Source organism: Periophthalmus magnuspinnatus, chromosome 8 (assembly GCF_009829125.3).
Source record: "Periophthalmus magnuspinnatus isolate fPerMag1 chromosome 8, fPerMag1.2.pri, whole genome shotgun sequence".
Lineage (NCBI taxonomy): Eukaryota > Metazoa > Chordata > Actinopteri > Gobiiformes > Gobiidae > Periophthalmus > Periophthalmus magnuspinnatus.
The window spans coordinates 13,880,019-13,896,686 of NC_047133.1; the positions used below are offsets into that span (position 1 = coordinate 13,880,019).

Genomic DNA, 16,668 nt, shown 5'->3' on the forward strand with positions numbered 1-16,668 from the left:
ACCCATGGAAATTGGCATTTCTTATATATACACAATTCAAAAATGCTACATCATCTATGCACAGCTGAAACCAGAAGTTTACATACATTATATAAAAAGAGATGCTTTTTTTTACCCTCATTGTGTGACATGAATCACTAAACTTTTAGGTTGATTAGAATTAAGGCAAGGCAAGTTTATTTGTATAGCACAATTCGTACACAAGGTAATTCAAAGTGCTTTAAATCACACTAATCAAAAGATAATTTTATGATGATTATTTGTGATTATTTAACATTAAAACAAAAGAGTGCAGAATAAAAACCTTAATAAAATTATTTGCATTTGTTAAATGCCAGAATAATGAGAGAAGGATTTTTTTAGACAATTTTTCAAAGTCAGAAGTTTACATCAATTTCATTAGTATTTGATACTATTGCCTTTAAACTACTGGCAGGAATTTTGGCCCATTCCTCCTGACAGAACTGGTATAATTGAGCCAAGTTTGTAGGCCGCCTTGCTCGTGCATGCCTTTTCAGGTCTGCACTTAAATTTTCAATACGTTTGAGATCAGGGCTATGTGATGGCCACTCCAAAACATTCACTTTGTCATCCTTAAGCCACTTTGTAACTAGTTTGACAGTGTGCTTTGGGTCATTGTCTATTTGTGCTAAAGCTTTAACTTCCTGGCTGATATCTTGAGATGCTGCTTCAGTATTTCCACATAATGTTCTTTCCTTCTGATGCCATCTATTTTGTGAAGTGCATCAGTCCCTCTTGCAGCACAACAACCCCACAACATGATACTGCCACCCCCATATTTCACAGTTGGGATGGTATTCATTCACCACAGGTATTTGTCCCTGTGTAATCTGTAAAACAACCTGTAATCTGTTAATTTTGTCTGTTTCTTTTGGAGTAATGGCTTCTTCCTGGCAGAGTGTCCTTTCAGCCCATGTCAGTACAGTCCTCGTTTCACTGTGGATAATGACACACTCTTACCAGCTTCAGAAGCATCTTCACTAGGTCTTTTCCGTTTTTTGCTTTTTGGTTGACCTGCACATTTTGGACCAAAGTACGTTCATCTCTGGGACACAGAACCCATCTCCTTCCTGAGCGTTATGATGGCTGGACATTCCCATGGTGTTTACACTTGTGTATAATTGTTTGAACAGATGAACGTGGCACCTTCAAACATCTGGAAATTTCAAGTATGAAACAGAATTGTGCAAGTCCACAATTCTCTTCCTGAGATTTTGGCTGATTTCTTTTTACTTTCCCATGATGTTACACAAAGAAGCATGTGAAACGTGTGTTTCAGGTGTGCCTTCAAATACGTCCACAGACGTGTCTCTAATTAACTGAAATGTTAATAAACCAGAAGCTTCCAAAGACATGACATTATCATCTGGATTTTCCCAAATTGTTCTAAGGCATAGTAATCTTACTGTATGTAAGCTTCTGACTTTATTACATTATTTTGGCATTTAGCAAAAGTTTAGTCTGATTTCATGACAGTGAAAAAAAGTGTATGTGTCTTTTTATATAGTGTATGTAAATTTCTGGTTTAAACTGTATATCTGCTCACGCTACACTCATGCATGTGAAGTGCCTTGCTCAAGGACCCAACAGTATGTACTGGCTGGAGCTGGGATTGAACAGGTGGCCCTTAGGATTTTGGGCAAATGTTCAAAGCACTAAGCTACCGCTGCCCAGAGTACTCGGGCATTTGATCTCTTCTTTTGTTTTGAACTGTTGTGTAAATACATTTTACTCATTGTTATCAAGTTGTGACATGGTGTCTTGTCAAACTATGAGACTCATTTAAAAATAAAGACTAACATGGTCATACCTACCTATATATCCTAAAATCACATCCCAAAGCATTTCTAAAAACAGCTTTATTGATGCTTTGGTTAAAATCAGAGCAATGATTTGGTTTAAGAGAAATAGAAAAGTGTCAGTGATTTGATTGTCAGTGCTGTTCCAAACAGCACAGGTGACTGTGGGTCAGGTCAGAGGTCAGGAGGTCTGCTGGGTGATCATCTGCAGCATCCGGAGAGCCATGGGGCCCTGGTCTGAGGGAATCTGCACACAGATAGATTCTTGTGATTTTGTGAACTTCAACTCACAAATATTGTTGCCCTGTTTCCACAGACACACAAAAATATCAGATTATCGTTATTGGGACAAGCCCAGCAATATTGTGATCATTATATATTGATGAAAACATATTGACATGTTTATTTTATGTAATCACTGTAGATTGCCCTTTGAGATGAATCAGCTCTTTATCAAGGGGGTGCTAACCCCTCGTTGAAACAAGAGTCATAAATGTAACTATGGTTGTATGAATCTTGAAAGAGGTCATTCAGTGCTTTTTGCAACACCTTCAGACCTTTCAAGATTCATAGAACCATAGTCGAACCTGGGGTGAAGGGTTCATTAGTGCTCTGGAGTCAGTAAGGATGAAATAGAATTTGATTCAAACAGTGTTTATACTTGTTACGGAAACCATCTCACCAAGAAGGATTACTAAGTAAACACTTACCATGTGTCCGGCCTTGAGGATCCAGTAGAAAGAGAAGTTCTTGTAGTTCTTGTAAAAGGCTCCGGTGACTCCAGGAGAGGAAGGGTCATCGAGAGGAGTCCAGCGCATTTTATTAAAGTACGAAAGCCCTTCCCACTTTAGCATATTCACCCACAGCTCCTGACCTGCAACACACACATAACCCAGCTCAGACTGCATGCTGTGCAGCTCCAGTCCAGTTGCTGCAAGTATTGTATATAGTAAAACATAAAAGGATCTCAGACACACGCTGTGCATTTCGGTGGTGCCGCAGAGCTCCGGATCAAATCTGTTGGATTCTATTCGGTCGGAGCAGACCACAAGCCTTTTCCCTTAATAAATAAATGGTTATCGTGTGGACACATAGTCTCGCACGTGCGGCTTCAAAGGCGATGATCGCAACAGCACACCCAGTCGTAGATGGACACATCTAGATATTAAGATATAGACCTTTTGAAATAAATGTTGCTCATTTTGCAGATCCAAGAGAACCATTCAGACATTAGAATAATATTTCACAACATTTTATAAACAACCGTTCTCTGTTGTTTATAACATTGAGCTGCAAAACTAAGTTTAAAGGTTAAACACACACAAAAGTCAGTTGAAAGGACTTTAAAGATTAATATGGCTCTATAAATTCAATATAATAGAGAGAAAGACAGAGAGAGAATAATAGGCAAACGTACCCATGGTGTCCACGATAAGGTCAAGCTGTCCATTGTACACTGTCACATTGACGCCAGCAGACAGCAGCTGGTCCACCAGGTCTATCACTGGTCTCATGAAGTCTCCTGCCATGTTCCGAAACACTCCCTCAGACTGGCCTAAGACACACGTCACACAGACAACTGAGTCATTTATAAACTGTATATATGCTGAAATACACTGTCTCAGACTAGCCTATAACATAGACAACTCATCACGTATCCATATGAGTGATGATCAGAGGCAAGACTGATTGGCTCTCATTTACGAAACTTCCATACGGCAAAATCAGTGTGTATATTTAGTGTACGACATAAACGATGTGCGCAGTGGACTGGGTCTGAGCAGTTCTATCCTGCTGTCACATGTACCTGGTTCCAAGGTGCAAGCATCCGAATCGTAGCACGGATCCAGTAGCAGATGTGTCAAACTCAATTTCACCGAGGGCCACATCAGCAAAATGGTTCATCTCAAATTTGCAAAGATATACAAAATATGACTGTGTAACTGTAATTCCTGATAAAGTGACATTTTAAGACAGTCATAGATATAAATTTACCTTGTCGCGGGCCGCATAAAATGGCATGGCGGGCCGCATTTGGCCCCCGGGCCTTGAGTTTGACACATGTGCAGTACGGTAACTCAGATTTTGTGGCTGTCCTCCGCACGAGGGGGCCCTTGAGCAGTGGACTAGATCTGGACAGGTTGGCTGGCCTGTCCTGTGTGCCTGGTGGTCTGCAGCTGTCTCCAAGGTGAAGCAAAAATCCTGACTGAAGCACAGATCCGGTCTAGTCCATCATATCTTGTTCCAAGCGGCTCGTCATCAGTGCACTTGGAGCAAGGGCCTGAACAGCACTTCCCCCGGGAAGAACCAACTCATCTGAGCCTGGCCTGGACCAGAGCTGCTCTCTGCTGGTTCAGGCACTGATTTGTGTGTTGATTTGGGAGTTGATTTGAGCGGAACTAATCAAATATTTATACATTATCAAATAATAATTTCTGCATTTTACAATGAGATAGAACAACACATTTCTTCTTTTTTTTTTTTTTTTATAATTCCTTATGATTTCCACAGCATTTTACCGTATTCTGCACCTTTATGCCGCAAACATACATGAACATTTTGGGGCATTTCATTCAAATGATGCTGGTTTTCATCCACCACATTTATCACCAGCTACTCGTGCATACTGGCAGGATCAGAGCTGTACGCACAGGATCAGAAATACCACGTGCCCTCATATGCACAAATATACACCAAAATATACATCCTTTTCACTGCAATGTTAGTAAATGTCTTGGGTCACTGCAACTGAAATGTTTGCTGTGTCTTGACCAGGACACAAAAAATAACCTCTCTAAATGGGTTTAGGATAATTTTTTTAGATTTGATCAAACAGACAAAAGTTCTGGAATTTCCAAAGATAAAAGAAATGTAAACTTTTTTTCAAAAATGCAATAAAACTCTAAACTCTTAAACCAGACGCATTCAGGAAAAAAATGACTTTTTAGACCTTCTAACCATGTTATAGTTGTTTCCTTTCACCATTTACTCACCTAAAGTTGCATTTGGAGTGATTTGTCCATTTTCTTTAATTACTTATTTTCAAGATGCCATATTGGAACTACCTCCTATTTCACCGCCACCGGTATATGCCCACGGCTCTGTACTTCATTCTTTAGTTTTATTCTCTTAATCGTAATACATGTAGGATTCAGCAGCATATTGATACAAATTTTTTTAAATCATTGTTTGCTAGCGTGATATGCAGCTGTCTATAGGAGGGGCCGACAGCATTCAACACTTTGTTGTGATTATGTTTATAGCAACATTCACTTTCATTGGGCACTGCAGTTTTCTAACGCAAAAGTCAGCTGCCTTGTTTCTTTCAATAAGTAGTTTTAGATCAATATTATTATTTAAAAAGTTCAAATTATAACATAATGATTCACAGGTGTTACAGATTATAACTACATAGCAGACAAGATAAGCACAATATGTCATCTTTAAAGTTTTAGTAGTAGCCTTACCTCCCCAGGTGACATTCTGAGGGATCACACCCAGCTTCTTCCTGATTGGTCCGTTCATGAGCTCACTCAGAGACTGTTTATGGAGGCGGTTGACGTGGCGACGGAACTGAAGAGCTGTCAGAGAGCACAAGAGACATGATTCAGATTTTATGGAGTAAGAACACAATATTTTGGATGGAGTTAGTTCCTCACATATGAAATCTTCTCCTGAGCGTGCGGTGACTTTCTCGTCTGTGTCTTGAGTGAGGATGTTGTAGAAGTTGACGTTGTTGGTGTTCTACATATATAAAATTATACATATAAAAATTCTCCCTCCATTGGGTAAAAAGAACATGGACTAGATATTGGCATAACAAAATCTCAATGTGTTAGTCCTTGTATATTGTCATTAACATGAAAAGTAACTACACTGTTCAAAAAGGCTGCTTAAATATGAAATACAGGCAATAAGTCACATTCAAACTCACAAAGTGTATGAAAGAAAATGATTAATATAGAAAGTATTTGTGCCACCATAGTACAGAAAACACTGAAGACATATTATCACATTTACGCCACAAAAGACAAATGTTATATACACATGTTATAGCACTAGAGGAGGGTATTTGGATAATATTGAAATGCTTTGTAGATAGGGGAGGGTTTAAGGTTCTGCTAAAAAGCTGATTCAAAATAAAAACACGTTTATTTGATTTTTAAGTAATGGTACAAGTAATATTTCTGCACTTTTATAGGTGATTTGACAGTCCTTTCAAGTTTGTTTAATACTTAAACCCCAACCAATATATTTAAAGAAATGTTTAGGCAATAAATAAATAAAAACATCAAGGTATACATTTTGTCAATATAGCCCACCTCTATGTAGCCTTGTTAAGATGATTTTGCATTTCAAAGCCTGGAGAGGTGTGAACAATCAGAACGAAATTAGATTACTCACATCAGATTAACTGTTTATAAAACGTTTGAATAATCTGATAACTCCAGAAATCAGATTATGATAAGATTTTTGGTGTGCATATCCACTCCATAAAGGATTTCAAGTGTGCAAAGATTCTATGATGATGTAATAATAACACTGAAATTCTACATTGTATCTTCTGCATCATAATTTAAAGTCAAAATGAAGCAAACTCTATAAAAACGTGTGCTTGTGTCCCACCTTTTCCACCACAGACTCAGCCAAGGACCAGAGCTCTGTGGCCTTGAGGAAGTGCCCACTCCCCACAGCGTCCTTCACCTGCTGAGCTACATCGGTCACTTCTGCCAGCCCTGGGTCATCCAGGAGGGACTGGACAAAAGGATGGAAAAAAACAAAATGTAAATATAGACAACTGTACATTTCAACACAAACAAACAAATTTAACTACCATTTAGGTAAGAAAATGTATTATTACGTTGAAATAAGATTGTCAAGAGTATCAAAAAATGTAATACTAAACGATACCGAAACTAGTATCGAAACTAGATATTCATTGGAACAAGTATTAATATTAAAAAAGTCACATTCACAGGACAGAAACAAACCTTTCCTGAATAGGTTTAGAATGATTTCGAGCTGTATTAGAACAAGTATAAGACCAGATAGGCACAGACAAGTATACGCTGATGGGCCACACCCTACCTGAACGACTGAGGGATTACAAAGATATAAGACCACATGGTAATGTAAAAGAAATTACCAATTAATGCTGAATGCCACATTCTATTGTCTAAATAAAGATTGTTTTTATTATCATTGTGGCACTAAAATTGGAATTGAGTATCGAGTCTATTCCTTGGTATCAAAATCGATTTTGAAATCGTGACACTATACTGAGGAAAGTGAGGGCTTAAAAAATGTGTAATTTATATATATATATATATATATATATATATATATATATATATATATATATATATATATATATACATACATACACTAAGAATCATAGTCAAAAGAATCTGTACTTACAGTGGTGTAGAGGTATGGGCCCCAGGTCATGACAGAGTCTAACCAAACAGAAGAAACACATAATTAGATGGTTTGGTAACAACAAGAGTTTTAGAGGTGCATAATTTTTTAGAAACATCCAGTTGTCATCCAACACGTCCAAGCTTACTACTGCAGCATTTAGTTATAGTCCTGGAACAAGAAACAACCCCACTTTATTTAAATATAGCGCAAATGCAAGGGAAACATTTCAATATAAGGCCAATATAGTTTTATACGTAAGGCTAGGACAAGAAAAACTAAGTTGTAGCAGCACTATAGTTTTGTTGCTCATTTAGAAATAGCAAACCTATTTAATGCAACTGGAATATTCACAGGTTGGATAATTGTGTATTTCAGAACTAAAATGTAATATATTTTATTGATTATTACATGTATCGCCATATGGTGAGCTGTGTTTGGTGTATCGTGTATTGTACTGTTAGGGCCCCTGTGATTTTCAGAGCTAACTATGATGGATTTAATATCAGTATGAATCTTTTATCTCACTAAAATAAAACGGGGATCGATTTATGCAACTTGCCTAAATGATTATTAAATATCTCCAATCTTCCCATAAAATTCCATAGTGATTACATCATATCCTTTCTGATTTACACTGCACAACTAAGCATTTTAACTAAACACATCCTACTTTTTAGTGCTTTACATTTTAAAGACAAAGATTATCATACACATGTCATTACTTAATATCTTAGACTATAGATAGAAGTAGCGCTAGTGGGTTAGCAGTCCATATCATTTATTATATGAGACACACACGCTTGAAACTAACCCAATGGGGAAATCCAGGAGTCTCCAAGTGCAACTCCAGCAAAGTTACATTTTATAGATCCTTGTGCAATGGCCTGGGAAAAAAAAATATTGTTAATCATTTTCTACACACATTTGGTCTTACTGTTAAAAAGTGTCCAAGCTATCCGTGCATCACATGATTTTAGTGTCAGCAGTGTCTGTTCAGTCAATGTTAAATTTAGAAGCACTGTGTCATGCTCACCTTAGTCAGCTCCAGGGAGATCGCAGAGGCCATCTTTCCTCCATAGGACTCAGAGAAGATGTAGAAGGGAATGCTCTGACAAAATAAATTTCGTTACTTATACAAAACTTTATATTCATGAAGTTTACCTCAGCATACCTCAAACTCCTCTAGTGAGTTGAAGAAGTTCTTTAGCAGCACTAGCATGTCTAAGGCTACAGTAGACACATTAGTGGCATAGGCGTCCTCTTCATCGGTGTAACTAAAACCAGTGCCCACGGGGTTATCCACAAACAGCACGCTCGCCGACTGCACCTGAACACATCACACAGAGGGGAGACCGTCAAAAACACATTGCGCTCGTGTCCTTGGGCAAGACCCTTCCTTTGAGTGAATGCAAGAGTAGAGACTCATAGTAGATTAGATTACAGATCTACTTGGATCTTTTGTGTAAACATACAGCAACCTATTTACATAAGAAATAGAAAAACATACGTAGAAAAAATATCAGCCCAATATATCGGATATTTTACAGACACCGCTAGAATATAGAATCATCCCCCAACATCACATATATAGATATAACCACTGATATACGGCCCATCTTTACATTTAACAAGAGTACATTTACCAGTGTCACCCAACTCACTAAAAATGCAATTTGTAACTTTTCCCCAACCAAGAGATACTGTTGTATATTGATTTTTCACAAATTAGCTTTAAACTGATCTCTTGTATTTATTCCTTCAAAATACTCTGAAAAATATGTATTTTTGCTGAATCACTGATTCCATGGATGTAGGTAAGGTTAATGCCATACTGAGGAAAATTCTAGCCAAAACAATCACCCATCAACATCGCCAGAAATTATGCAAAATCTTTTTTTTTTTTTTTTACCACTTTATAACCAAAAATATGTCTGAAGACGTTTTAGATGTCATCCATGCATGTTTCAGTGATCTCTCCCGTTTCATATTCAAACCCTCCTTTCGGTTAACTGTAAGGTTCTGTGCCATGCTCAGCTCACAAGCCTACATCACCCATGGACCCACACAACAATTCTCCATAAATATACTAAAGCATGACACAAAACTGTACAGAGCAACTTGACAAACCTGATCTGATGTGCAGTAGTTTTGTTAGAGGGATGCATGATGATTGTTTTGTGATAGTGCCTTGAAGGGGAAATGACTTAATGTGTAGTGCAAGGGAAGGGTGGAACCAGAGAAATACAGCATTACAAAAAGGTAACATGGTGATCTAAATATGTTAAGCATTAGCAGTTAATGTCCCATAGAAATAAAATACTCCCTCTTTGAATAAATACAGCATGTTGTGATGTCCTCTGCAACCCAGCAATTTTTGGGTTTTGGTTCTGACTTTATCATAAGACATCATTCTGTACAAGTTGTATACAACCTGTGTGTGGTAATTGTCTGATCATGGCCATGTATCCATCATCACAGCCATGTATCCATCATTCTGCCCCAAGATAGTGTGGTTACAATGTAGTAACTTACACCCGTTAAATATGGCTGACGAGTGATGGAATTATGAACAATACCGAGACATTACGCAACTTTAGATACAACTTCCTCCATACCCATGTGGTGTCTCTGGGCTTCAGGTCTCCATCCAGAGGACCAATCTCAGCAAAGTTCCCAAAGCCTGTTCCAGACCCTCCTGGACCACCCTGGACACACAAGCAAATGTCAACATCACCAACCCTGAGGAGCCAAAACACACATTTACTCACTTATTCAGGTAGACTGTGGTTCAGACCACTCTATATTGGTCACTTCCCATTTTTGAAGCCAAAATAAATATAGTATATTGTTGGTGAATGTGAGAAAACATCACGTGCTGAGAATAGCTATATTTTGGGCATGTTCATAAATCTGAAACCCATGGGTAAATAGTGCCATAATTATGTAAGATTTTATATTTTAAATTCCACAAACATGAAATAAATCAAATATTGCTTTTACTGACACTAGCTGTAATGCTGATTTAGTCATAACAAAAACACTGGAAAAGTTGTTTAGTTCTCAAGACGATAGTGTATGTTTACATCCAGTAAGATTTTTAGGGAGACAATATATAGCCTATAATATTCCTTGGCATTTTGTGCATCATATCCATAATGAAAGTTACACTTGATACTGACTGAGAACAGGAAATACATACTTACTCAGACTTATAACAGCATCACATGACAACCGGAGCTAAATAAATCTACTTTTGGTTTCATCTTTATTTGAAGAGTGCTTTGTCTGCTCGTAGTGGATAATACTACAAAACATTACTCCTTAGGTTACCTCACTCTTATTATGATGACTTTTCATTTTATTTCATTAAAAACTTAAATCTTTCTGCCAAGTTAGTTCTGACCAAGCCTAGCTCATGATCTGGAGATGGGTCTCGCTGCTCCTGACAGGTTGCCCCAGCGGCTCTGAAGGGTGGTTAAATGCATACATTTCCCTCCTGACACAATTCATCTCATTAACACTTTAGTATAGACCTACTTGAGTTGAGAGACCCATTAACTCCACTTCATCTCACCTGCAGCCACATAACCAGAGGCAGATCCCTGTATTCCGCAGATGGAGAGTCCGCGTAGTAAAGCCACCAGAACATGTGCGCCCCATCTCGGACTGTCACGTAGCCCCAGGTCTCCGTGCCTTGCAATGGACTGGGGAGCCCTGGGCCAAAATCACAGCACAAGTTTACAGTAGTAGTACAATACACAGTGGTTAGTACTGGTTAGATTGTATAATTTGACAAGATCCGATAGCGACAATCTATTATTTAGCTTTTTTAATAAACTATACCTTTTGTAAATAAAGTAGCGAAAACCAGCGCTACAAGACACGGTGATTTTAACCCATCCATTGTTGACTGAAGTCCGTGGCGCTTCACTTTGATGGTGCAGGTCACATGACCACTCCCAGGTCTGGTCAGCTGACTAACTCTTTTCTTTCTCTTTGCCTTACTTCAGTTCTTCTATTTTTTTCTTTTTTCCCCTCCCGCTTTAAAAAAATTTATATGTTATGTAGCCTACCTGAACATCCTTATTATTTTGTAGTAAAGGTAAAGTAAACAGTGTAGCATTAGTTTTCAGTTTTCAGATAAATAAATAGTAAAAATCTATTAAATTATATAATTGACATCATAAACAAAGACCAATAATAATAATAATAATAATAATAATAATAATAATAATAATAATTTTGTATTGACATAATCGAGTTCTCGTTCAAGATGAGGCGCCGCGAGATAGAAGGAGTTTCCGAAAAACTCTAGATTGTCGAAATAAAATTTCTATGTGTTTGTTTTCCATTTGTTTCCATAGAAACGCAAATATATTAGGTTTAGTCTTATTTCTTTACTAAAATGTTTAAATTAGCATGTCACTATGTTTAAATAAAACCTGTGTTGAAAAATGTAAACTTCTAAAATAAATCCCTCAGAATTATTTTGAAAATCCCACCGGAAAGACATCCTCTTGTAGCCGCTGCTGCGTCGGGCAGGTTTTGGACATGAGATAGCTCTATAGGTTGTTTAATTTCTGTAGTTTTTAAACCTAAATGTAAATCGCCATGACAGCCAACTTCATCCGTGTCCGGCTGCACTTTGACTACGCCCCGCCGGCCGTGGCGGGCTGCCGCATGTGCTGGCTGCTGGTGGACCTGCGCTCCTGTCGTGTGGTGGCCGACCTGGAGGGCATCATCCGGGACAAGTTTGAACTGAGCCGCGGCAGCATCCTCAGTCTGTTCATCGAGGACTGCTATTTGCCCCACACAGAGAGCATCCTGGTGGTGCGGGACAACGACTGTGTGCGGTGAGCTGCCATGCAATATATCACTGTAAAATCTAGTCTGCAAATGCCTTGTCAAGGGATGTTTTCCAATCAAAGGCACAGGGACCTAGGATATGCATTTAATAAGTTGTTTTATTTTTAGGTTTGGTCATACACTCATACGTAAAGGTGCATTGTGTAACTTTTCAGATGCTAGGTCTGTCTCCTGCTTGTCCCCATGGAGATTGTACCTTCTTGCCTGGTATGTTATTTAGTATGGCATTAAATTTCTATATCCGCAAGGAGAACGCAACGCCAGACCAAGTTACAGGTCAGATCTGTGAAGAGTTGGGCCAGGTTCCAGTAGCTGTATTAGTAGTAATTGATTAAATGCAAAATATGTGAGTTTAATGCCATACCAAGGAACATTCTAGGCAAAGCAATAACATCTCCATGAAGACAAGCACTACAACCCACCAGAAATGTTACATATAGCGCACCATTCTACCACCATGATTTGTGAATTTGAAAATGACTATAGAATGAGATAGAACATATCTCATGACAGGCCTAGAAGGGTACACAATCCACAAAAACTGAGTACCAGCCAGACCCAGAGTAAAATGCAAATACATTTGAGTGTAAAACCATTTTATCCAAGAATTAAAGGTGCACTCTAACTTTTCTAGGGAATGGGCCGCCACCTGCTTGGTTGATTGTGCTATTGCGTTGGCAGGATTGCCCCAAAGTGTTGCATTAAGCTGATATATCTTGCTTTTTTCAATTACAGGTATTTTTAATACTTTGAAAAGCTGTGAGTTGGGTTGCCTCTCCATAGATCTAATCTGTAAGATTAGACTACTGGTGTCACCTGCTTGTCCCGTGGAGACAGATCAGTTTAATTCCATACTGTGAAACTATTGAAGGCAAAGCAAACTCTTCACCAGAAAAGTTACATTGTGCACCATTAACAATTTAACACTACAGTATGTAAATCTGAAGGCTAGCGCTGTGGAAATATGTTTTAAAATGGAACTTTGTTGTTATTCTGAATTGAAATTGTTGATCATTTGTATCTGACAGAGTGAAGGTGGACAGTGTCTCTACAACCAAGACGATTCCAGAAACTACTAGTGACAACAAACGCAAGAGACACCGACCCACAGAAGATGAGGGATTGGTTGAAAATTCATCAACTTTAGAATTTAAAAAGAAAAAGAGGAAAAAAAGTGTTTTAGAGAGCCCTGCTGTGAACTGTCTACAGACAGAGACTGAGCAGTTGCATACAATCTCAAACAAGGACAAGAAGAAACAAAAGGATGAGAAACGGAAAAGTGCGTCTGCTCCAATTCTCAAGAAGTCTGAAAAAAGTATACCAAAAATAGTTACTACTACTTCTAATACTACAAAGAAGCCTCAGAGTAGCAGTTCTTCAAGTACAAGCAGCAGCGAGGACGAAGGACCAGTGACAAAGATTCCTACCCCTAAACCAATATCTAAACCTGCTCTTAAATCCAATCTCACGTCTCCCAAAATTATCCAAAATGGTCGATCGCCTTCCAAAAAGCTTCCTCCTCCTACATCCTCATCATCAGACACAGACTCATCCTCGGAGGAAGAGGACAAAACCGCAAAAGCTAAATCGACGAATGATAAATCTAAATCAGGGGAGGTGTCTCAGCAGTCTGCCAATAGTGTGATCCAAAATGGTGGTAATGACAGCGATGAGGAGATCCAGTTGGTGATCAAGAAGCCAGTGCAGCACCCCCATGGACGCATCATGGTGGGGCATAGGTGGCAGCAGCCAGGAGGGGAGGCAGGGAGAGGAAGGGGAAGGGGAAAGCCTGAGCCTAAGGAGTTGTGGGGCAAAGGGAAAGGAAACTGTATCCAGTACAATTATCAGGAAAAAGAGAGGGGCAAAAAGGAGGCGTCATACAGCACGGACTCGCTCACCAATGTGTCTGTGATCCTACAGGTGAGTGCTAAATGATAAGGATTTTTATATTTTATAGAGCCTATAATATGGTAAACTGGCTATTTTTAAAGTTCTATATTTACTCAACAAAAACATACCTGGGTTGTGCCTTTATCAGCATTTTCAATTAATAATTTAGTGTAACATCATGGCCCTTTCACAATTGTATGCAGTACAATACTAGTGATTTGATACAATTGTGAGGTAAAAAATACAATTGTTTAAAAAAAAAATTTAAATATAATAATTTGCCCTTCCCTAGGTGCCTTTATTCGAGATTAAATGTGGGGAATAGACAAAATGTGACTGAGTCAAGTCTAGAACCAAAAAATCAAATTATAATATTTACACCCCACTTGTGATATAATTAGGTGGCGATGCTTCTCTGCCCAAAAATAGTTTGTACATAATAATTGGTTAATAGTTAATATATAATAACTAGATCAAAAACACAAAATGTTCTCTTGTACAGTACAGTGAGCCAATTGCTTTTTGGGGCTCTTATAAGTTCTCTCTAAGTTTTACAAAGTAAAAAAAAAAAAATTAAAAGCTGAATGTACTTTGGACAGAATGGCACAGGTCTCCCCAAACCTGACTACAGCTCCATGCCTCTGTTGGCGGCTCCTCCACAGGTGGGACAGAAGATCGCCTTTAAGGTAGGCCTGTCGTTCCTACCTCATCTTCAAACAATTTGCAGCAACTGAACTAGGACTGCACAATTTTGGAAAAAGGTGATTCGATTTGCGATATATGTTTTAAAAGTAGGATTCTGTTCAGATTGTAAACAACTCCAGCAACATTTGAGAGAAGACTTAAATATGAACTGAGTATCCCATGCCTTTCAGAACATGTTTGTAGAGGTCTAAACTACAGATACAAAATTTTTTTTTCTATAAAGGCACATTATTTTGTTCTTTGCAAAGGATATTTGATAATATAAATAATTGCAGCCTTTGCAATTTGATAATTGTGCCAATTCGATGCATTATACTGTGCAGCCCTAAACTGAAACCTGCGGAAATGTGAATCCTTACTTTTCTTTTCACAATAGCTGTTGGAGCTGACTGAGAACTACACACCAGAGGTATCAGATTATAAAGTAAGTTCAGTTACAATTGATATATTCTATTATTTACCATTTCCTGTCTGTTTTAAGCTTGCTAGTTACATTTATAACTTATATATTTAGGAGGCCAAAATTTTAAGTTTTGACCCAAACACCAAACAGATTGAGCTGGAACTACTGACTTCTTTTCAAGGTAGAATATCCTACAGGATTAACATAACAGCAATCACAGCTAACATTCAAAGCTCACTGTTGTTGTTTTATGTTTCCCTGACCTCACAGCTCCGGTTGAGCCTGGGAAGTTTGACCTGGTCTATCAGAATCCAGATGGATCAGAGAGAGTGGAATATGCTGTGGACAGGGGCTCTTTAGTAAGTTGCTTTAGGCTTGTTTGTATTTTTTAATAAACTAACCATTAACTTGGGTAGGTGAATAGCAAAATTTCAGCCAGCTTTTCGAACATATTGTGTTGGTGACACTGACAAGTTAGAAGACAGATCTCAAACTTTACTTTGGTTACTAAAAATATAACAAGACTGTCTCTAGAGAAAACAGAGACAATTGCTATTTTTGTATATTTAAGAATGTATTTTATTAAGAACTATGCAAATGGGTCACATTTTCTAAAATTTTTTCTACAGCTAAAAAGTCATCTTTAACTTGCCATTTTATATTATAGTAGAAATGCTCATCCTTGTTATTTGCATAGTTCTTAAACTACTTAAGCTAGTCGGCTGAGTATATGGTTAAATAGTAGTACAAAATAGCATTTTTAAACAACCCCTTTTTAAACTAAAATTCTAATTGTGACTGTATTTTTCCTAGGTAACTGAGAGGTGGGATTCTCTGCTTGAACCAAGACTCTTCATTTAAAGTGAATCTAAAATCAGTGAATCTTGTATTATCCCAACAACAGCTCAAGTGGTCACAGTTCATTTTTAATGCTTACTTTTTAACGATTTTGATTTGGTTTTATGAAGTGTTTTTATTTTTGTACAAAGATGTGAATGTAAACGTTTCCTAATTAAACTATAACACCTAAAACTAGCTATTGAGCCATAACTATATTTTTGACCTAGTAATACTTGTCATACCAGATATTTATCAGAACACATACACATACTACAGGAGAAGCACAAAAAAATTAAAATTTTGCTGTTTTCATTTAGAAACACAACTTGTCTGATCAAATATTTTTGTAGTGGCAGGATTTACTACAAAAGTTTGATGTTTCCACCTAATTAATGAATTAAACAATAAAAAGAATTCAGATGGTACACTGGTGAGAGGTTATCCCAATTAACGCTGAAAATATGGGTTTAAGCTTTCTGCATATATGCGCCATTTTGAGCACTTTTCACTTTCAAGTTGTATGCTGTTTACAATTGTTAATTGCCATTTTTCATTTCATTTTTCCTATTTCAATGCAAGAGGTGAACCTAGGTCAGCCAAAATGTAGCCAAAAACAAATGTGAGGTTTACTACCGATATCCGACGAATAAGACCAACAATTAAATGACTATAGTATATATTTAAACGTGGCTAATTATCCGTAACATGTAGTACAGTACACTA

At 37.7% G+C, this 16,668-nt stretch overlaps 2 protein-coding genes across 3 annotated transcripts; one reads left to right on the plus strand and one right to left on the minus strand.

Moving 5' to 3' along the window:
• Positions 1-1,865: 1,865 nt before the first annotated feature.
• scpep1 (serine carboxypeptidase 1) lies at positions 1,866-11,202 on the minus strand. Of its 2 annotated transcripts, XM_033970591.2 has the most exons (13): positions 11,085-11,202; positions 10,816-10,955; positions 9,857-9,946; positions 8,413-8,568; positions 8,275-8,349; positions 8,053-8,125; positions 7,239-7,276; positions 6,447-6,575; positions 5,480-5,564; positions 5,288-5,401; positions 3,238-3,375; positions 2,531-2,694; positions 1,866-2,067 (listed from the first exon to the last, which is right to left on the minus strand). In XM_033970591.2, the coding sequence occupies exons 1-13, from the start codon at positions 11,143-11,145 to the stop codon at positions 2,002-2,004; spliced, it is 1,329 nt and encodes a 442-aa protein (XP_033826482.1). In that variant the 5' UTR covers positions 11,146-11,202; the 3' UTR covers positions 1,866-2,001. The 2 variants fall into 2 exon arrangements, with proteins under 2 accessions (XP_033826482.1, XP_033826481.1); XM_033970590.2 differs by having other exon boundaries at positions 5,288-5,564; positions 11,085-11,184.
• Positions 11,203-11,766: 564 nt separating this feature from the next.
• On the plus strand, positions 11,767-16,129 carry coil (coilin p80). The gene is made up of 7 exons (XM_033971074.2): positions 11,767-12,094; positions 13,136-14,027; positions 14,597-14,683; positions 15,079-15,126; positions 15,217-15,286; positions 15,376-15,464; positions 15,919-16,129. Exons 1-7 carry the CDS (start codon positions 11,853-11,855, stop codon positions 15,964-15,966), a joined length of 1,476 nt encoding a protein of 491 aa, XP_033826965.1. The 5' UTR covers positions 11,767-11,852; the 3' UTR covers positions 15,967-16,129.
• Positions 16,130-16,668: the final 539 nt, after the last annotated feature.

Bases quoted from the DNA above. Each gene is read 5' to 3' on its own strand.
- coil (XM_033971074.2), top strand. From the start codon at position 11,853: ATGACAGCCAACTTCATCCGTGTCCGGCTGCACTTTGACTACGCCCCG. The intron at 14,028-14,596 runs GTGAGTGCTAAA...TACTTTGGACAG, and splicing joins ATGTGTCTGTGATCCTACAG to AATGGCACAGGTCTCCCCAA. The intron at 15,465-15,918 runs GTAAGTTGCTTT...TATTTTTCCTAG, and splicing joins CTGTGGACAGGGGCTCTTTA to GTAACTGAGAGGTGGGATTC.
- scpep1 (XM_033970590.2), bottom strand. From the start codon at position 11,145: ATGGATGGGTTAAAATCACCGTGTCTTGTAGCGCTGGTTTTCGCTACT. The intron at 10,956-11,084 runs GTATAGTTTATT...ATTTTGGCCCAG, and splicing joins CGCTACTTTATTTACAAAAG to GGCTCCCCAGTCCATTGCAA. The intron at 5,565-6,446 runs GTGGGACACAAG...TTATATATGTAG, and splicing joins CTGAGTCTGTGGTGGAAAAG to AACACCAACAACGTCAACTT.